Source organism: Pinus tabuliformis, chromosome 7 (assembly GCF_031772625.1).
Source record: "Pinus tabuliformis cultivar Carrire ecotype Pingquan chromosome 7, CPIR1, whole genome shotgun sequence".
Classification (NCBI taxonomy): Eukaryota; Viridiplantae; Streptophyta; class Pinopsida; order Pinales; family Pinaceae; genus Pinus; species Pinus tabuliformis.
This window is the reverse complement of record NC_142293.1, coordinates 832,208,147-832,230,750: the sequence shown is the minus strand read 5'-3', so window position 1 is coordinate 832,230,750 and position 22,604 is coordinate 832,208,147. Positions and strand designations below refer to the sequence as shown.

Genomic DNA, 22,604 nt, shown 5'->3' with positions numbered 1-22,604 from the left:
TTTTGAGGGTCCAAGTCAATGTTTCCAGGGGGTTGCATTCTCCATTTTTCTCCAAGGCTAAGCTCTGTGGGCCAAGCGAAATATCTGGGCCGATTTGCTTGTGTGTGGTCCGTGGGGGTTGATTTCCCTTATTTTTGAGGCCGAATTAGAGGAGTTTCCAGGGAGGTGGAGTTCCAGTTTGAAGTGGTCCAAATTCATCTGCACAAGGGGGCCAAGTTCTGAAGTGGGTCACATTCCAGGGGGCCGATTTGATTATGGGCTGAATTCCTACAGAAGGGGCCGAGTACAGCTTCAAGGAGGGCCGAGTACCAATTTGTTGAGGCCATGCTATTTCCAGGAGGGCCAAGTGCCAATTTTGTTGAGGCCATGCTATTTCCAGGAGTGCCAAGTGCCAATTTTGCTGAGGCCGTGCTATTTCCAGGAGGGCCGAGTTGCTGTGTCATCTTCAGAAAATCGTTTCCAGGTTTCCCACTTCAAGTTTTTTGTAAAATACATTGTTCGAGCTAATTGAATGAAGATGCTATTCTTGGAGTAAATTTTCTGTGCATATATTGTTTGCTGTTGCAAGTATTCCAGTCTGTTCACTATATGTTTGAAGAAATTTCTGAAGTGTTTGCTGAAGTGTTCTTTGTGCTTGTGTGACAGAACTTGCATGCCGTCTGTTTGTCAAAAGTCTGCTGTGGAAAAAAGTTTAAATTTTTGGGAAAAAATTGTGCATTTTAATTCTGGTACATTACAATCACTATCTGTGATGTTGATCATAAAAGAAAAATATCCTCTAGTTACTCCTAGATGTGAGGGGGTAGCAAGGTTGAACCATTATGGTGGATACTGTTACTGGTGTGCACCCAATGTATATTCTACTATGCACTTTTCTCAGAGTGTCATCTTGGTTTTGCTATGTTTAGGAATACCTTGAGTTAGGTAGCTTTCTTTGCTAGTCGTAAGACTTCCAATCTACTTTATAAATTGCTTGGTCATTATAATTTTGCATTATTTAGATTTAGAAAGTTGAACCTGACATTTATTTATGTGTTGAGTCTCCATTTCTCATTGTGTTGACATGGATTTGATATCAATGTGTCTATGTTGCTTTGAATTTTATTGGTCTCATATTAATGTAAATTTTTATGAATGCAAGTGTTTAAGAGAATGATTTCATGGTGCTATGAGGTATGTTTGTTTAGTGTTATCTCCTAGAAAAAAACTTTAGTATCTTAGAATTTGGGCCCATGTAAATTGAATGGTTTTGTTAAAGGATTGTGTTGAACTTTGCATGGATAAAATTTGATATTTTGACTATGTAGTGCATGAATATATGAATTGCTCTTTGCAATTGCTAGTTAATGATGACATGGCAGGCATGATTAGTTACCCAATATTGCATAACCATGATTTGCATAAACCTTTCACAATCTTTGAGTCCTTGTTTTATATCTTCTTGTCACCCTTGTCATTTTAGCTGTTCTTGTTGACATCTCAAGTTGCAAGTTCCGATCATTGTTGTTTTACTTGCATCTTGTATCACATCATTTGATTCTTTGTTGTTTGATGTAGTAATAACCCTTGGGAGTAGATTACACATCAAAACTAGTTTTTTTGCTTGTTAAAAATGTTGGATGTCTTATTATGAAGTTTAATTGTTTAAAGATCTCTTAGGATGGAAAATAACGTTACACTTGTCTTTCTTATTTGATTTGGGTTTAGTGAACATGTGTTGATATTAACCCTTGGGGTTGTGAATGTTTGAGAGTTAAAAATTTATCAGTTACAAACAGCAAGGAAGATGTGAAGTTAGTTTGACCCTGAGGTAAGGCAAATAATGATGGCTTTAGACTGTGGATTCTAGTTATTTTGGAACAAATTAGTCTCTGACGAATTAATATTTTTCCTATTGACAGTTTCATCTAGTAATAGTCAATGATTTTGTACGGGAAAACACATGGCCAGAATTAGTACCTTCCTTGAGGACAGCAATTCAAAATAGTAATTTGGTGAATGCAGCGAGCGGTTTACAATGGAAGACGCTTAATGCGCTCTTAGCTCTTCAAACAATCATTAAACCTTTCCAGGTTTGTGTTTCTTTATGTATATTTCTTGGATGCTAGTTTTATATTACAAATGGGAAGCACAAGCGAGCTATAAAGCAAAGCAATAAGAAATAATAAAAATGTTAGGAAAATGTAATTTTTGTTTGTTTATTGTATAGATGAATGTTACTATATTAGAACTTATATTTTATATGTAATTTAAATGTTAACTTGTATTTGGTTGGTGATAGCCTCATTGATAATGTCGATCTCACAAGTTCAAAAGTTAATAGTTAGATAGAATCCTTAGTACTTACCATTGAGATTATATTGAAATAGTTTCTTCTTGAGTAAGACATATCTTAAAACCAAGTAAAGGATGTTGCATGGAGCAAATTGATAAATGAGAGGTAGAGTTGATGGTGCAAGATATTCAATACATGGGTTATTGTTTCTTCTTTTTAAAGGCATTGCTTAGTTACTGGAGGGAAGACTTGACCTTTTCTATGCACATGTTTATAATCCTTAGAATATATGTCATTACTTGAATTTTTTTTGGCTATATGAAAATGCTTTGGTAGAGATCTTTGAACTCATATTTTATATATCATATTTTTCCATTCAACACAATATTTGGCTAGCCTTCAGAAGTACTTTTATTGTGCAATGTACAAGAAAATCACCTTAATATCTCAAAAAATATGGTTTCTTTCTTTAATCTCCTAGTTATCCCATTCCTTTTTGTACTTGGATACATTTGAGTTTGTATTTTCGGGTAAAGATGACTTGGCTATTGATTGATGTTATATTGTAATTATCTTTCATCTAATGAATCACAACAAAAGAAAAGCTACAAGTTCAACTTTGTAGAGGTTAAATTTTTCATTGTTTGTTTTAGGAATTAGTATAACCTTTTGGGTAAATTATTTGAAGTTTACATTTGAATGATGTTGATTGGGCATTGTTTACATATTTTTTAAAAACACGGATATGTCATGTCCCCATTTTCATTCTTCTTCATAGTATAGCCAGGGTGGATTTCCAGAGCAGGAGATGGCTAGGTCATTGGAGCAGGTTTATGTCATCAGGGGTCTCGATGGAGTTTTGAGGAGTTTTTATGGGATTTGATGGCATTCGCTTGGCATATTCCATCATCCAAATAGTTTACCTTTTGTTTCGTAGCATTCCGACAACTTTCAAAAATCAACGTTCTTATTGGGCATAACTTAATTAATTATGCTCGAGGTGGCATTATGGGGAGATTAATTGATGTAACACCTCAGTGTAATAGCTTGTTGGAACCGGAACGGGAAGATCTACAGGATGGAATGGTTAGATATGAGTTTCAGTGACCCGAGGAGACTTGGTGGCCAATATATCCCTTTCCCTAATTAAAAGAATATTTTAATTGAAATAAAAAAGGGAAAAGTGCTCCATGATTAAAATAATAATAAAATAGAAGGTTCTAGAGGAGTCCATCAAATCTATAAAAGAAGAGGAGACTATTGGGGAACATCTTGGATTTGGTATTGTTTCTTGTATGAGATGTTGAGAACCTGGTTCTCTACTCCAGTAGTAGCCCTGGGACAGAAACTCTCGGGTGATTCAGTGAGAGTGGGCAAGCGCCCATCTCTTCCCTTGGTGGATCCATTCAAGGTTCATAGGTTGCAGTGATTTGATTTTCAGTTTGTTTTGGGAGGCCCATTGTGGCATTATTGTAGATCTGTTGAGGCCAACTATCTCAGCTATTTTGTTATTCCAGCATGTAAAACCCCAGTTTATATATTATAATAAAGCTGAGATTGTTTTTGCTTATCGTGTTATGGAATTGCATGCATTTTATCTGTTATATTTTATATGGCAATCATCTGTTTATGAGTAGAAATTTTATGTGAAGGGTTTGTTCCAAATTTTCTTCGTTTGGGACATTATAGTGGTATCAGAGCTTCGAGCTTGGCTCAGCCTGCGGCCTGCGGGTTTTCAATTTTTAGTTGCCGCTATTATGGTTCAATGGTTTTAGGTTTATTTGCAAAATGGATTTTGAGCTAAGTTTGTGGGGTTACTTTTGAAAGGGGTGAAGCTAATATTATTTTGCTAGTCATTATTTTGTTGCAGAAGATTTTTTTTTTTATAAATATGGGGAAAAGATCGAATTTCATATGAGGAGGCCAAATATTTTATTGGCAAAATTTTCAATGTTTCCAGAGGGGGCACGAATTACATTTTTTTCTTTAAAAATCCAAAAATCCGCAGTTGAAAGTGGAGCCATCAATTGAAAGTGGGGCTGTAAAGTATTAATTTGAAAGAGCCGTCTGTATGTTTGAAGTAGCTGAGTTGTACTGTCGACTGCCTCGGTAGCAAACCACTAGAGCCGATCTATATCAAATAAATTGAGCAAATTTACATTGCAGAAGAAGGGTTCGTGAGGCGTTTCCCCCATCACGAACAGGAGTCACCAGAATGCCTTGCACTATTTTGATATGTGCAACGCAATCAAGGGATCATGACAAATATAGATTCAAAATTTTCCCCAAATCTGTCAACTAATTGTTGACAGTCTGATGAGTGGGACAAAGGCACGTCGTGTGGATTTTATTAAATCTCGTGCGGCGGATTCACGTTCGATGGGAACGTGATTATCAACCTGTCGAGTAGCTGAACTGTCTATGCGCTGAGAATTTGATTCGAAGAACGTTGAACTTGGTGCATGCGCTGTCAAAGAAATGGCCTGAGAATAAAATGTGTGCCTGAGCAAATTGCATGTATGTGCGCATTGATTTAGTCGATTCATATACAAAACGCGTGAATGCTGACCTCTGAAAAAAATGTGTGAGAAGAAGCTGTGCATGGTTCCGGATCAATGTTAAGCCAAATTACCTATTGCATTGACTAGGTGTGAGTTTCAGAGGGCCGAGCTAGATCCGCCATTCCACTAGCAGGTCAATGGATGTATGCGTAAGGAGGAACAGTCAGTGGCTACTTAGTCAAGAGATGAATCGCCAGAACTGAATAATGCCAATCAACATTTATTTGCTGGGTCGTCGCAAGGGAAAGTCAATAGAGCACAGATGCGTGAGAACGTAGGATCCAGAAACGTGGTTGCAGGCCTGTGGAAAACAACGCAACAAAGTGAGTTCTATATCAAGAAGCTGCGACGGGTTGACGTTCATGCAATCACTGAGCCTGAGACCGAGTTCCATTGAATATTCAATGTTTTGTCAAGGAACTGATAATTCATTTGCAGGAGTTGCCATTTTTGAAGCTGAAGTTGTGTTTGCGGTGTGAGCGTTGGGATTACATCTAGTAGAAGGCCACATTTGATTTGGTGGGTTGAATACTCTCTCATGTGGGACAAACTGCTGAGTTTGCGAAGAAATTCAAGCCCAAGTCATTTGCCAACTTGCTGAATGAGTTTCCTGTGGGCGAGTTTCCTTGATTAAAGATAAAATTTCCTCACTATAACAAAGGTCAAGTTGCTAGAGGGCCGAGTTCTTTCTCTCCCTCTAGCCGCGTTCCTCATCTCCTTGATAGCACGAGTTTCTCCGTTAATGCTATTGCAGAGGGTAGAAATCACACCTGTGAAGATCACATTTCCTTGCTGGTCGTATTTCTGGAAGAAGGCAGTTGTTCATCAGTCTATTGGGCTGAGTTTAATACTTCCTCGGAGTGACTGTGGGTCGAATCCCATCCTCAAAGGGCCGCCCATTTTCCCTTCGCCTTGCTGAACGAGGAGTCTCAACGAAGGTTGTGCGTAAATTGGATGTGGGGGTCACTTGTTGGGCTCAAATCCTTTTTGGAGCTGAACATACTACTGTGGTACTGATATTCATAAATACATGCACATAAACGTTCTGCCATCCATCAATTGAAGCAATGATCAAGGCATCAAGAGTGGAGCAACATAACAACAGGTCTTAGTTTTGAAGGATGTTGTAGCAGTTTGGCATATTGATTGAGTACTAGGCTTGGGTGGACAATCTTCTTATAATTTTCCAGAGCATCAAAGGAAGGAGTCGTATTATTGCTGCAGAGGAGCTCCAGGTTCTAAGTTCATTATTCAAGTAATATTTATTGTTTTCTTTCTAAATAATTGAAGAAATGGTTGCCTTCTTGCTATTTGACATAATATGTCAAAGCATTCCCTTGGTTGTTCCCTTGAGTCCTATGTAGTTTTGTCCATAAACTTGCCAAATTCTGAATAGTAGAACTTGCCAGCATTATGTGTATTTTCTGAATCATTGAAATCACTGGAAGCTTTGCCTACTGTCCACTATGTACACTTGTTGAAGTTAAATGCCCGAGAGAACACCTACAACACTTGTGAACCAACTGCCCATCTCTATAAACTTAGAATTTTATGGGTCCTTAGCTTGTTAATGACTAGTCTTAAATTACTGTAGCTTCCTTGTATGCCACTATTGCCATAAGCCTTGTAACAATGGAGTATTTAAAACATCTCATGCACCAACATAGCAGTCCCTCCATGAACTGCAACATAGAGCAGAAAACAAAATTGGCCAACAAACCTTGCATCAACATAGTAGTCCCTCCATGAACTGTAACATAGAGCAGAAAACAAAATTGGCCAACAAACCTTTCTCAAAAGAGATCCATGCCATTCTTACCCATGGACAACCAAGCGATTTGCAAAAGGAGCCACAGATTGGACACAAGATCCTTGCACTTGGGACAAATTTGATGCACATGAGGGTCACATGGAAATCTCTCTTCAAACTTGATGAACTAGATGCCCTCCTTTCCAAAGTGGGTCAGTTAGAGGGGAAGAAGTTGATGTGGGCTTTGAAACCGGCCATGCTAGCCTTAATACAGACCAAGTTCTTGGAAGAACCTTGTGAAGGGGTCAAACATCCGGTTGCATCATGTCTCAGTAACATTATGAGGTTGATCGCGCCCACACCTCCATTCAATGATAATGTTATGAGGAGGATTTTCAGGTTGATAACAAAGACTTTTCAGGACTTGGACAACAGAGCAAGCTCTACCTTTGGAAACATCAGATGTTCCAATGTTTCTTCAAAATCAAACCATCTGTAGGATCAAATGTTCCAATGCTTCTTCAGCATTAGGAAACATCATCCTGACATAGTCATAGCACACATGCAGTCCATCTTGTCATCATGCATGAGAGGCCGTGATGCCACTTGTTGGTATTTGCAGTCTCGACTGTTATCTGTCTGGAGGAGAGAGTAGCTGGTCTCACTTGCTGCTTATGAGCTAGCCAAAAGGTTGGTTGAGCAAAACATTGGGTTGTTCCAGAGACAATTGACTAGAGAGGAGCTACACAGGTTTGGGGGATCGTGCAACAAGAATGAGCTGAGGAGGAAGGGACTTTGCTTCATCTGCAAAGGACCTTGGGGACTTGACCACTCATGCTTGAGTGACGCTGAGGAGATGACAGAGGTAGAGCAGGAGGAGATTCCTTCTGACTTTCAAGGTGAGGATTCTTCTTTGGATGAGTCCATGTGTTCATACGATGATACATTTGAGGAGCGCGGGCAGTCATGTGGAGTTGATGTTAGTAGGCCAGATGGCATCCATGTGTGGTAGAGGAGTATGACGAGCAGCTGATTGTTCCCAGGAGGGAAGGAGATCCGGGAGTAGATGACCGATTGATGATTCAACATTGGGAGCACATAGAGGAGCATGAGATATATGACACACATAGTGTGTGGGATGGGCCGATGTTGGAGAGTTAGCTAGTGGCTCATGTTGAGCCCATGATGGAGGATGAGTAGACACCCTTGGGGCCAACCATTGGAGTGGAGTAGACAGATGTGCAGGCAGCCTCTAGGGAGGCAGTATTTGCAGACACTTGTCCTCAGGAGATGTTGGAGATTGATAGGGTAGTCTTGCAGGAGTCTGGTAGACGGCAAGAGCTGTTGGAGGTGGCAGTGCATCCATCTTTGGGTCTACCCATTGATGAGGTGCAAACAGATGTAGTGGCAGCTAGTAAAGTTGCAACATATTCAGGCAACAACCCTTTCCAGGAGTTCATAGACAGGGCTTGCAACACAGTTTTCCCACTTTTTCCTATTAGAAGGGGAGAGCCAGGATTTCTTGGACATGTTTTGATTGTCCAGGTAGAGCATCAGGAGTTGAGCATGGACCAATATCAGCATAGTAGATGTATTCCTTGCACAGGAGTCCATGCATTGGATTGGCGAGAGATCATGAGTTGGTACCCTACTGATGGAGTATCATTTTTAGTTAGAGGCATTGTATTGTAGGAGCCCTTAGAGGTGAGGGATATCACATGCTTCAGTTGGTAGCAAGATGTGGGCTGGCCACTCATCAATATTTCAACACGACATCAACATGATGGGATTGACCTTGATCTCTTCCAAGGGTTGGATTGGACAAAGGTGATGAGTTGGTACGCGGTGGATGGAGCAACATTCACAGTCGGAGTTATAGCAAAACAGGAGCCGTGGAGCATTGATGCTCCTTCTTGGTGGCATTGGGATCCAAGTGGATCTACTAGTAGCAGGTTGAGTCAGAGATGGACATGGGATCCAAGTATTGGAGGATCTAGTCATGTTTCGATAGCTTGGAGGCATGACGTGGACCAGTGGTTTGCATGGGATCTGGGCATTGGGTCTTAGTTATGTTAGGCCACCAAATCGGTCCATAGATTTGGATTGCTTGAGGGCAAGCAATCTTGGGGTGGGAGGACTGTCATGTCCCCATTTTTATTCTTCTTCATAGTACAACTAGGGTGGATTTCCAGGGCAGGAGATGGCTAGGTCAGTGGAGTAGGTTTATGTCATTAGGGGTCCCGATGGAGTTTTGAGGAGTTTTTATGGGATTTGATGGCATTCGCTTGGCATATTCCATCATCTACACAATTTGCCTTTCGTTCTGTCGCATTTCGACAACTTTCAAAAATCAACGTTATTATTGGGCATAACTTAATTAATTATGCTCAAGGTGGCATTCCAGGGAGATTAATTGATGGAACACCTCAGTGTAATAGCTCGTTGGAACCGGAACGAGAAGATCTACAGGATGGGATGGTTAGATATGAGTTTCAGTGACTTGAGGAGACATGGTGGCCAATTTACCCCTTTCCCGCATTAAAAAGAATATTTTAATTGAAATAAAAGAGGGAAAAGTGCTCCATGATTAAAATAATAATAAAATAGAAGGTTCTAGAGGAGTCCATCAAATCTATAAAAGAGGAGGAGACCATTGGAGAACATCTTGGATTTGGTATTGTTTCTTGTATGAGAGGTTGAGAACATGGTTCCCTACTCCAGTAGTAGCTTTGGGACGGAAACCCTCGGGTGATTCAATGAGAGTGGGCGAGCACCCATCTCTTCCCTTGGTGGATCCATTCAGGGTTCACAGGTTGTAGTGATTTGATTTTCAGTTTGTTTTGGGAGGCCCATTGAGGCATTATTGTAGATCTATTGAGGCCAACTATCTCAACGATTTTGTTATTCCAGCATGTAAAACCCCAGTTTATATATTATAATAAAGTTGAGATTGTTTATGCTTATCGTGTTATGGAATTGCATGCATGTTATCTGTTATATTTTACATGGCAATCATCTGTTTATGAGTAGAAATTTTGTGTGAAGGGTTTGTTCCAAATTTTATTCGTTTGGGACATTACAAGATATTTGACAACCCTGTGCAATATATTCTCTATGATTTATAGTTCTTAATATTACTAGCATTGATTTTTCTGCCTTGATTTATAATAATAAAATTTTCTCTTATTGTATGAAGTTTGATATGTTATTTACTAGTTATCTACTTTATTTTCCAAATTTGACTCTATGTGATTTTTCTTTGTTGTCTTAGGGAACTTTTAGTGTTTCCTATATGGAGTATAGACATCTAAATTCCTTTTAAGACAAGGAAAACTTCAAGAACCCAACTTGGAAGAATGGGAACTTGTATGCGTGTTCCACAAATCTTTAACTATTAGTATAGGCTATTTATCAACCCTCTTCAAGATAGGATATTTGAGATAAGATAGGATAAGATAAGATAATTTTATTAATGTTTAACAAATGACCAGAAAATTAGGTCAATGGGATTGAAGGATACATCCAATACGAATACAATGTGGGAGTGCAAACACAACTCCTAGAAGATGCCAAAGCTAAAACTAGGATAAAATGAAGCAAAGAAGGATATGAAGAGGGCTAGTCAAGCATATTAGAGGTGTAGATCAAGGAGACTAAGCACCCCATTTGTAGATGAATCAGTCTTAGCTTGTTCCATAGTGAAAAATGGAATGGTTATGTTTAGCCTCACTTTGGAAGGGGATGAACTGCTCCAAAGGAAGTGAATTGCATTCTTGATGTCATAATATAATTTTCTCTTGATGTATGATTTTTGATATGCTATTTACCAATTAACTTCTTTATTTTCTCAAATTGACTTTGTGTGGCTATACTTTGTTGTTTGGGAGAACTTTCAATATTTCCTATAAGGCTATATGGAGTGTACACTGTAAACACCTAATCCTTTTTTTGAGCAGTTTGCAATAGACAAGGAGAACTTCAAGAAGCCAATTAGAAGAACGGGGACCTGTATGTGTTTTACCCAAGTCTTTAACTATTGTATTTGTCGACCCTCTTCAATATAGGATGTTTGAGAGGAAGCCAGGTGAACAAAGAAGGCCACTCAAGCATCGTAAGGGTGTAGATTAAGTAGAATAAGCATCCCATTTGTAGATGAATAATCATCCCATTTGCAGGAGAATTAGGGAGAATAAGAATGCCTTAGTGAACAATGGAATGGTTATGTTTACCTTTTCTTTGAAAGAGGATGAGCTACTCCAAAGGAAGTGGCTTGCATTCTTTATTTAATTTTTTTAGCATTTTGTGTTACTAGATCCTCTTCAAAAGTCAAATCCTTGTTCGAGACAAAATTGGTTCTCTATAGGGCGCTTTTGTGGTTGTGTTTTTCCTTTGATTGAAGGTTGGGGTATTGTACAATTAGACATGGCCAAGGGAGATGTCTAGTGTATGCTAGAGTTTGCATATGAATAAGTGGCTACTTGGTAAATATAGCGAAAATTTTATGAGATTATTGTTTAATAACATTTCTTCATGTTACTTTTCTTACTTTAGCGGTTTTATTTCCTTGCATTTTTATCATGTGTTGATTTGTTAGTTATTTTCTAATCTCATATTTGGATGAACAATTGGACTAAAGTATAATACAAATGATAGAATAAAAGGTTAATAAAGTGAAAGTAACCCATGCTGGGCACGATGATGTTTTGGAATAAGTGTCATTGTAGGCTTTAGAAGTTTCTCTTTTCACCCATAATCAGATGTCATGCTGTAGAAAAAAGTATGTGGTGTAGATGCATTTGAATACTGTAATTATTTTCAGAAATTGCTGGTTGTAATGCTTCCTTTTGCTAAGTGGATTTGTAGTTATGATGCCCATTACAGTTACTGCTTGCATTAATATACTGGTACCTGAGGGATTAAGATGGATTGGTAAAAGGGATGTTATGTAACAACTCTCAATCTTATTATGGTAGTTTCCTTTCTTGTAGTACTTCTTGAACCCAAAGGTGGCAAGGGAACCTGTCCCTGAACAATTGGAGCTGATAGCAAAGGAGGTCCTTGTTCCTTCATATGGAATTTTTCATCATTTTGTAGAACAGGTAATGCTCACTTTAAATGCATGTACTCACTATTTTGGATTGAGAAATAAAGGGCAACTATTTTTACTTTATTTTGTTTAGAATTTTCCACCTATGCATGGACGTTTCTGTTTTTGACTGGGATCTGTTCTGTTTACAGGCAGTGGCATTCAAGGGCATTGCGGTGGAGAATGTACATGTACTACTGACTCTCTGCAAGTGCTTTCACTTGGCTGTGAGTAACGTGTCCTCTTTCTTCTTTTGATACCTGTTTGTTTTATGCTTGCACTGTGCATACCTTTCTCTGTTTTATCCATATGAGTAAAGATAAGTTCAAATTTTCCTATAATACTCTGAATTTGTTATGAACCTTGCACCTTAAAAATGATAAGAAACCAATAATTACAGTCCTGTTTGAGGCAGAAACTGTTGAATTTTGTAACCGCAGTTGGTATTCCTAGCTGCTCCAAGTCGGTCCCTAAAAGAAATATAAAAGAAGAAATTTTGAATTTAAATTGTCTCCAAAAGTCAAGTCGACCCTCCAAGGAAGTACAAGTTGGCCAGCCCCAAAAGACATACCTATTCGGGCTCATGAGATGACTATATAGAGGCTACTCGTCCTCCTTCTCAAGGCTCTAATTCGGATCACACCTCAAACATATTCTTCTGTTCATCTATCCAAAGGAGAGAGAGAAAGAGGATACTGAAGTTGACCAGAACAGTCCAGTGTTGACTGAGTTATCTTGTCTCTGTTTTGACCTCAGTCTGATTTCGCATGTGTGGAGAGAGGCCGAAGTTTTTTTGGGCATTTTGTTGGGCAGCAGATCAAATTTTCTTTGGAGGAGCAGGAGGCCGAAATTCAGCCTAGTTGACCAGAGTTGACTGAAACTTTTTGAGCAGCAGTTTGGTTAGGCTTGTGGACAGTTTGACCAGCTTTGATCTCGGTTTTGTTGCTGGTTGTTTGACTTTATTTTGACTGAAAATATCAGATTGTATCTCTTGTTGAATTGGATAATTTCTCTAAGAAATGTTTGCTGGGTTTTTCCCTAGAAGAGCGTTTTCCCATGGTAAAATTTGTGTTTCTTGTGCTTGCCTATCTCTTCATGATCCTACTGTCATTATTGTTTTGCTGTTGAGATTTTGTATGTATAATTTTTTAATGAAAAATGTGACACAAGAAGAATTGGATAAAGAATCATTAGAAGTAATTGTCAGATTAGAAAGTCTTGAAAAATCAACATGGTATCAGACCGGGGGTGAAAGAGCAGCCTTGAAGAAGCCAAGTCAGCTTGTTTCAATCAATCAATCACATCATCAATCATTGGCCCCTCTCATCATCAATCACATCCTTATGATGAAGAAAGCCGAGATCCTTAAGAAGAATCCACAGTCAGTTGATTTCTGTTTAAGGAATTCTGCCCGAGAAGTAAATCAAGCTACCCATCTGCTACACTGAAAAGCCGAGTTTCTATTTATTTCTTGAAGGTCAAAATCCTAAAGTATGTTGAAGAAAAACCTTGACAATAAGAAAAGGCCGCAGTTAGAGACTGAAACAGGCCGCAGTTCAAGCATCAGAGTCAGAGGAACCTCTGTAGGTGAAGTCCAAAGCGCCTCATTCAATGGAAAAGCCAGCAAAGTTGTCTTCTGTGTAAGAGGTCTGCTGAAGTTTATTTGCAAAAAGTCATGGAAAGGAGCCTCTCTTGTAAGTTAAGGTGGGATTTGACTAATGCCTTATTGAAGTCAAAACTATATTGCTAAACTTTTGATTTTTTTCATTAGAGTTGTATTGAGAGGAAGAGAAAAACTCAAGATCTTATTTCATTGCTTAAAGGGGAATATTCACAATGGAAGGAGATCTAGAATCTTCTGAGCTCTGGATCTAGACCGCATGTTTTGCACCCAGATTTGTGCCCAATCTTGCAAAATGGCAATAACAGTTCATGGTTGATAAGTGTGAAGTGTTTTCAATATCTGTGAAGAACCATTTCAAGTATCACATGCTCATGCAAACTGAAGATTGTTTGTTTGCCTTGGTTGATATGGAAGATATTGAAGCATCTTATATTTTATGAAGCATTCCTTATTTACCTGCAATATTTTGTTTTATGATACTAGTCAACAAAGAGGTAGATTACAAGCCTAACAAAGGATCATTATACATTTGCTTGGACCAGATGGAGCATTCCTTGTTTGACTGATAACATCACCTTGTTGACAACTTCATCTCATATGCAGAGGCATGGGACTCCATGGCACATTCTTGTCTTATGATGAACTGTCCCATCTGTATTGTCTACAGCAAGAAAATTTGCACATGACATATTTGATGATCTTATTTGTCTTAGGGTTTGTAAACCCTAGAAGACCTGAAAAGTATGAATAAGGGTTTTGCATACTGTTATTCAGGTACTCGTGTACTGTAGAAAGATGTTGTAAGGTCACTGCCTCACAACCAATGAATGTACACCTGTTGTTTTGTAGCATATAAGCTGTCTTGAAGTAATGACATCATCACAGTTTTGAATTTGGATTATGGTTCAAAGTTTGATAAGGCCTAAAGGCAAGATAAGGCCTGCTAAGGGGGATGGACCAAGTGTGTTCCATACACTTGTGCCGAGATCGTTTGGCATCTTTAAGTGTGATATGTTGGATTGAAGTTTTTTTGTATGGACTTGTGTAGGGATATTTCCTTTGGTTGTATTATACTGCAAAAGCAGAGTGTTGTTTTTTGAAGATGCAGAAATCTAAGTCTCTAGAATACTAATGCCATATAATATGAACCTTGTACTACTGTGGAAATATCCTGTATGACTAAGGGCTCTTGTCAAGTATGCAGAAGATGCCTTGCATTGTAGTGTCGTGATTATGATTCTAGTGGTTGAGATGTTGCTAGTGCTAGGGTGCCATTGCTTGATTCTGGTTGTTGCTAGCACATATTAGTATATGGAAAAGTTTTTCTTCAAGCATTTGGGATTTGATCAATTTGATTTGATTCAAGAAAGTTACTCCATAGACAAAGGAGTTGAGAAGAAAGGCTCTCACACAGAGCAAGAGAAGTCATAACACTTGTGCTATGAACCCTTCTTGGAAGAACTGAAAGTCTTGGATAAGAAAACCCTAGGGTTTGTAGATAAAATCTTGGAACTAGAAAAAGAAACCCTAACTCATGCCATAAAGGAAAGGAAAGCAACATGCTGATGATGAGGATGGGGATGATGAGTTTGCTGATGGATTTCAATGATTTTTGCTAGAAGGCAAGGATTAAGAGGGAGTTGACAATTCCATACAATCCTCAAAAGATAAGTACTTTATATCTCTCTTCCTTGATTATTATTGTTTTACTGTTAGATAGCCTCTTGTCTCTGTATCTTTTGCTTGGTTATAATCATTTCTTCCATGACCTCCTAATGAGGGTTGCAGGTACATTGTGAAGGTTGCCAAGGCTCAAGCAACAGATGGAAGCATCGGGAAGAATGAAGCAAATTTTGTGGCAAGAGGATTCTCCCATGATAGAGCACAACTCAGCTAGAGTGATTTGTGTTTAAGCGGGAGAAATGTGGTGCAAATGTAACTAGGCTCGGTCTTCATAATTATCATTGTACTTGTATCTATATGTATTTCATGTAAAAACAAAAGAAGAAAAAAATATTATTATTATTTTATTTTTCTCGTCAAAGCATGTTCTTCACGCTTGTAGGTTTATTTGAGTTAAACGAAAATTTGTCACGAGTCAAAGAAATATTGTTGAGTCCAAGTCCTATTTGGACTAATTGTAAGAAAAAGAAAAATCATTTTTCTTTGAGTCAAAAAGTCAACTTTTTCATCCACAGGATTAAGTCGGCTCTCCTGGACAAGTCGACCAAAAGAGGCACCTATTCGACCTCATGGACATGTATAAATAGAAGGCAGCTCAACCTCATTTGATCACCAAATCATCACTTCGATTTCTCTGCCAAGAAGAAAAAGAAAAATCAACGAAAGTCAATGGCGAAAGAGCAAAAGTCAAGGAGAGAGAGCAAAGGTCAAAATAGAGAAAAATCATTATTTTTTCCCTATTTATGCTCACACGTGCGAAGGTTCTGGGGTTACTATGGGAAATTACAGGTCTGAAAATTGTAGATCCGAATCAGGGCCAAACTCTAATATTTGACCAGATTTGAGAGCGCTGACCAACGTTGACTTGGTTGAAGAAGGCTTGAAGGAGGGCTGACTTGGGGCTTTTGTGGCAGTCTTGGTCTTGGTTTTTGGGTCTTGGATATCTCACTTTGATATGATTCTATAAGAAGAGGATTTGTTGGGTTTTCCCCCTTGTGGGGTTTTGCCCTGGCTTGGAGCCTACATCTTTGTGTTCTTTATGTTTTCTAATTTTTTTGGTAATTGCTTGATGAAGAGAAGATAATATAAGTAATAAAAGGCCAACAACATTCACAAGTAATTATCAAGTAAAAGAAATCTACTTTAATCTACAAGCATATTGATTTCTCAACATGGTATCAGAGCTAAGATGAAGGAAGGGCAGCTTGAAGATCACTTTTGCTAGCACATTTGAAGATACTTCTACAACAATCATCTCACTCTTTGGAGGACACCATTTGCAACGACCATACTCGAGGACAAAAGGAAGGAAACAAGAGGATCATCATCTCTCTCTCTTGAAGATATCATCAACAAGCTCTTGCTCATTTATCACTCATCATTAAAGAAGTCACCATAGTAGCTTGGAGAGATCTCTATAGAAGCCATTACTCAAGAACATCTTTGAAGCATCATCAATATTCTTGGAAAGAATCTTATATCAGCCTACTCTCCTTTGACAAGTACTTTACTACATTCTATGTCTCAAACTCCTAGTCTAATGGGATCTATCTGTAAGGAAGGCAACAAGCTCGATGGAGCCTCTAATTTCAAGGCTTGGAAGAAAATAATTGATTTAGTTCTCATAGAAAATGAAGTTATGGATTTCGTTTTGGATAAAGTTCTAGCTCCAAACCAAAGTAAGGCTCAAGAAGTGGCCAAATACAATAAGGGAGATATTAGGGCTCAAAGAATCCTCTTTGAGTCTATCAAGGATCACCTCACCCCCTTTGTTTTAGATTTGTCCACATCCAAAGGAGTCTATGACAAATTGGTGAAATTATATTCTGTCAATACTACAGGTCAAAAATCTCTCTAAGGAATCAACTTTATAGAGTAAGCTTATCAAAAGATGAAGATGTGCCTTCGTATCTTATGAAAATTTCAAAGTTGAAGGATCAACTTCAAGGGCTTGGAGAAGTCATATTAGATTCATAATTAATTACTTTCGTACTCAATGCTCTACCTCCAGATTGGAGTGGTTTTATAAGTAGCATCTATGCAAGAAAATAAACTCCAACATTTGAAGAACTTTGGGCACAATGTGTTCTAGAAGAAGCAAGATTGAAAGCAAAGGATGACACTGAAGCCAATATTGAGAATGCTCAGGCTTTTGTTGCTAGATCAAGGAAGAAGTTTGGAAGATTTGAACCTCGTCGTAGATACAACAACAACAACAACAACAACAATCAACCACATGGAAGTCGAGACATGTCTAAAGTGCAATACTTTGGTTGCAATGAATATGGACATTATAAAATAAATTTTCCCAAAGATCCTAAGAACAAGAAGAAGAACAAGAGGAAAGAGATTAGTGAAGCTCACATTGCAAAAGATGAAGAAGGTTAGAAAAAACCAAAGATTGAAGACCATAAGGACCTCTATTATTGAAGGACTCAACTATTACAAAGTTTGCAAGCAATTTGTTTTCATACAAAAGATGGCAGTTAGAGTAGTAGTTGTAGTTACATTTGTAGAATAGTCTTGGGATTTACAAATTATGGTGTCATGGAAAGAAGCATATAACATTGGAAGAAATGGAGTCTACATAGTTAGTTGCATCTTATTACGAAAGGTTGGAAACAATCATCTTATCATCTAGCAAGCAAGAATAGAAGAATTTGGGCCATCAAGCATTTTACAATTACCGTAGCAGTTACAATTTTATCATGAAGATTTAGAAGTAGTCGCATAGCAAGCAGAACTACAAGATTCTCAATAGAAGCAGAGCTATAGTAGAGTCAAGATCATTATGCAACATTATAAATGTCTCTTCAGTATGATATCACCAAAGTTTGACTTTTGAATGGAGGAATCAAAGAAACATGGCAGAAGCCTATTCTACAAAAGGATCAGGCAACTTATCAATATGCATTGAAGGAAAAATCTAGAAGCAGCATGGAAGGATAAATGAGGTTACTCTCTTCAAAAGGAAGGAATCTCATGATTCTACATTACATGGACATCATTAAAGAAGTAGTTTGATGGTAGCTTAGAAGAAAGAAGTATACTTACCTTGGATGAAGTTTTTATCAGAGGACTCATATCTTTAGAGAGAATTAAAGAAATAATATAATGCATTAGAGATGGACAAAAAGTTAATGGCAAACACATGATAGTTGAAAAGGGAAGTTAACACTCTTCTAGATGGTTGTTTAACATATGGTAGCAGAACATATTATTGGCAGGATCATGATTGGTTGCTATTCAATGTGAAGATAAGTAATGCAAAGGAAGACTTAAGAGGGATCCAATAACATGGATTGACAAGAATTTTACAATTCAAAGGATACATATCGATTATTCTTGGTAACTCTGATAGTGAGGAATGATATAGAAAAGTTTTGGATATGGAATGGCTTCCAGGAAGAATATATAGTAGAAATGTGTACACTAGAGAAATTGAAAAGGTAACGAATAGTCATGAGATAGTTTGATAGTATGTTGAATTCAATATTGTTAATTTTTCATAGGGCTATATTGTTCTTTTCTTTGATAATTGCATTTCTTCATTAACACATTAAGTTCACCCCATAACATCATAACATTATTCAGATTTACATCATTATTCAGCAACATATGCAACTATGTAGAAAGAACAATATCATCATTATCAATGCAATGGAACATAAAGGAACAATAGAAGAAAAGCATTCACACATAGAGACACCAAGATTGGTCAGTGACCAGGGCAAAACCCACTATGGGGAAAATTCTTTCAAATTCTTCTTATTAGATCATCATTGAATTATTCATCAAAAGGGAGTAGAATGATCCATATCTTCATCTATGCAACTATTTAACAAAACAACTACAACATCCATGGAATGAACCCAACAATCATTATACTCAAAACCCTAATTCAGAAACCTGTAATGAATTGTCATTGTCTGCGGTCAACTGTCGAACACTGAGGTCACTAAGCGAAATCTTCGAAAGATTGAGATTTCATGTTTTAGGTCCTGGTCGCACAGAGGAGGTGTCATGCGAGTGACTATGGCTTTCCCAGTTGCTCCCTTAAGCTTGGCATGCGAGCGATTGGAGTTAGATTTGGACTACAGAAACCCTGAACCCCTAGTTGCATGGATGGAGAGTTGTCTGTGTGACTGGAAGGCTCGAGTCACACGGATGAGCTTTTGTGTGAGCCACTATAGTCGACTTCGTCTTGTGTTGTACCTGCAATTGTGGCCCAAAACCTAAAACTGACATGCGAGCTTTGGACCTTGTAATTTCACCTTAGAGCGAACCTGATCCTCCGTGGACAATCCTTAGACTTGTGCGAGCCAAAAACCATGATAGAAGAGTGTCTCATGATTGTGTCTAAATGAGGTAGAGGGCACTTGTATTTATAGCCTTTCAAGGTGGTCCACTTTGCTTTAGGGCCGACCTTATTAAATATGCAGATGTGGGATTTTCTTCATAAGTACACTTTCCTTTATCCGATTTGAGTGATCTTTAGGTCAATTTTGGTCCTCTCGAAAAGAGGAATTCAATGCAATCATTATCTCCATCAAGTAAGCTGTCCAAAGTGGAATTTGACCGTAGTTGCATATTCTTAACACTCCCTCTCAACTATCATATCATATCATATCTCAAGTATCTCATCATCAAAATTCATCTCTAACTCATTTCTGCTTGACCCTTGATTGTCTTTGCTCATATGCTGAATATTCTTGAATCTAAAAGAAGAAGAATTTGTCATTAGAGGGGAGCCTAAGCTACCCCTCTCTTATTCATTAGGCTACTACTTGGAATCTCTGTCAGCGGGTTACTACTCGGAATCTTTTTCAGCGGGCTACTACCCGGGAATTTTGGCGGGAAGTCACATCTACGACTCACATCAACATCAGAGAGCATATCATTAGGGAGCACATCTCAACTTGGAACCATATCGGGGAGTATATCTCAACTCAAAATCTCATGGGGGAGCTACTACTACGACCCCATATCGAGCAATAGGTGATATAAGGGAGCTACTACTCAACCCATCCTATTGCTTGTCGATCTTGCCAACAATGGCCTTCAAGAGTCATGTGGTAGAACACTTGCATCATAATCCGAGCTTGGACGAGATACTTGACTTACCAAGAGCTAAGGATCACATGTCTCCAAGCCTCCTCAACCCGTTAGCCAGACGGGAAGGGACAATCCCAACAAGCCCAACTTGTGGGTATGATGCCAACTGCGCTATACTTTGCAAAAACCCAGATAGTGTGAGCCACTACTCCAACCCTATGGGTAACAGATAGGGGTGATACCCTTGTTGAAAAAGTGTAACTAGGTTCGATCTTCATAATGACATGTAACTGTGATTTTTGTAGATGATGTAAAGAAGAAAAAATAAAATTATTATTGTCTTGCTTCATGGGTTTCATGAGCAAGAGTTTTTATTTTTAGATAAACTCCCATTGAGAGCTTTAGGATTTGTCATAAAATTCATATAGAGTCAATGTCATGTATATGTCAATACGATTGTCAAATAACACTCCAATGACAAGCACAAGTCCTCCTCTTCCATGTCGGCTTCAAGATGGAGTAACAACACTCATGTTAGCTCACCTTTTGAGACGCAACCCTTCATAAGAATAGGTCGGCTTATATTCATGGGAGACCACTATAAATAGGTACCTCGACCTATTCCACAGAGACAGATTTTTGGATACATCTCTTTGAGATTTTCAGATGGGTGGAACAAAGATAAAATTCGGATCTCTAGTACAGAGACAAGTTCGGATGGAAGGGACAACAAGGTAGAGATGGAAGGGACAACAAGGAAGAGATGAAGTGACAATGAAGTTTTGTCTAAGGCTAATCACATAAATGACAGTTTAGACTTCTGAGAGGTCTCGGTACTTCAGCAGAGAAACAATATTTGGTCAAGGGTATATATATTACAGATTGATGTTCATTGCTATGAAGAGACCACAGTTCGGTTCTATAAAGGAACTACAGTTTAGTGATAGACCACAGTGTTTCGGTGCTGCTACAACAATCACATTTTGGTGTCATGCCTCAGTAACATCTCTAGTGCATCTACAGTTCGTTAAGGAGATGATCTCATTGTTTAAAAGATCGAAGAGGAAGAGAAGTCAAGAAAAAGAAAGGAGTAGAAGGAAAATGAGTTCTGTCTTTGTCTTGGAGTGGCTAATAGGTCAAGGGTCTTGGTTTTGGTATTCGTCATTTGGAATCTCTATAAGAAGAATTTGTGCAGGTTTTCCTCTCAAAGAGTGAGAGGTTTTGGCCTTGGTTGATAGCCTACATTTTGTGTCTCTTGTCTATTTATGTTCATGCATTGGTAACTGTTTGATGAAGAAGAAAAGTAATAACTTAAGCAACTAGAATATCCTAATCTAATGAAGAAAAAGTCACTCACAAGCAGTTACTAAATGAGAGAAATCACCTAATGCTAATGCCCTGGATTTCTCAACATGGTATCAGAGCTAAGGTGTTCTAGAAAAGGGCATGTAATCAAAGAGACACTCAAGGACTGAGTTTCAAGAAAGGCATCAAAGCAAGTGAAAGGATATGAAAGCAAAAGTCAAGATCTACATCAAATTATGAAACCCTAGTTCAAAGAAGAAGTCTACACTAGCAAAAGGTTTGGATCCTCTAAGTCATCATTAAAAGACCACAAAGACCCTCATCAAGTTGAAGAGATCTACAATGCAAGAAGTATAGAAGCATTTCTAGGACTAAGATTACATCATCTTGGAGAAAGTCGAAACCCTAGAAGCATTTATGATCTGCACTCATTCACCACCAAGAAGTTGAAGTATCTTGAAGGCTAGAAGGCTAAAGGCATTGTCATCATCTTCAAAAGGCTATAAGGCAAGTTCCCTCTCATTGAAGCAAGGACCTCTCCCTTATCCTTAAAGAAGATCATCCGAGGAAGCATCAAGACATTCATCAAAGGGAGCTAGATCAAAGGCATCGTCATCATAAAAGAGGCAATATCCTTTTATTGAAGAAGGGATTTCATTTGGAAGAAAATCATCCAAAAGGGCACTAATACATATTCATCAACCACCATCATCAAAGGGATCAAGTTAAAGATTTCATCTTCACTTATCAAGTAAGTATCTTTCATTCTATAATCTAATATAGTAAAATGACTTTGTTTTGCAAGGAGATCTATAAGCTAGTTGGGTCATCGAACTTCCTTGCATGGAAAAGGAGGATAGACATAATCCTCTAAGAAAGTGAAGTCATTTCAATGGAAAAGTCTCCAAACTATCCAAAAGTCAAGCATGATCTGAATACATGGAAAGGAATCAAAGGGCTCAAGGGATTCTCATGAAACCAGTAAAAGGTCCCCTCATCCCTATATAGCAGGATTGGAGACATCAAAGAGATATATGATAAGTTTATGAGAGATTTTTCAGCGTAAATCACATAATATTTCATTTGTCGACGCGTTTCGAACCAACCAGTGTGGTTCATCGTCAGGACAAGTTGAATGAATAGATCTCGCTTTGCATGTTAAATAGATAGAGCAGAACATCCAATGGCTATTTGACCAGGTAATGGCTATATTGACAATGGCTAGATTTGACTGGGAAACGGTTAGTTTGGATTGGATTAGGGGT

The 22,604-nt window shown here is 38.3% G+C and overlaps 1 protein-coding gene across 1 annotated transcript in view; it reads left to right on the top strand.

Annotated features, from left to right (window-relative positions):
* LOC149250193 (ARM repeat superfamily protein) overlaps positions 1–22,604 on the top strand; it is a 289,306-nt gene that overhangs the window by 32,970 nt on the left and 233,732 nt on the right. The window contains exons 3-5 of the mRNA XM_089458935.1: positions 1,902–2,072; positions 11,575–11,685; positions 11,825–11,899. Of these exons, the coding sequence (XP_089315061.1) occupies positions 1,902–2,072; positions 11,575–11,685; positions 11,825–11,899 (357 nt within the window). The remainder of the gene's footprint in view (positions 1–1,901; positions 2,073–11,574; positions 11,686–11,824; positions 11,900–22,604) is intronic.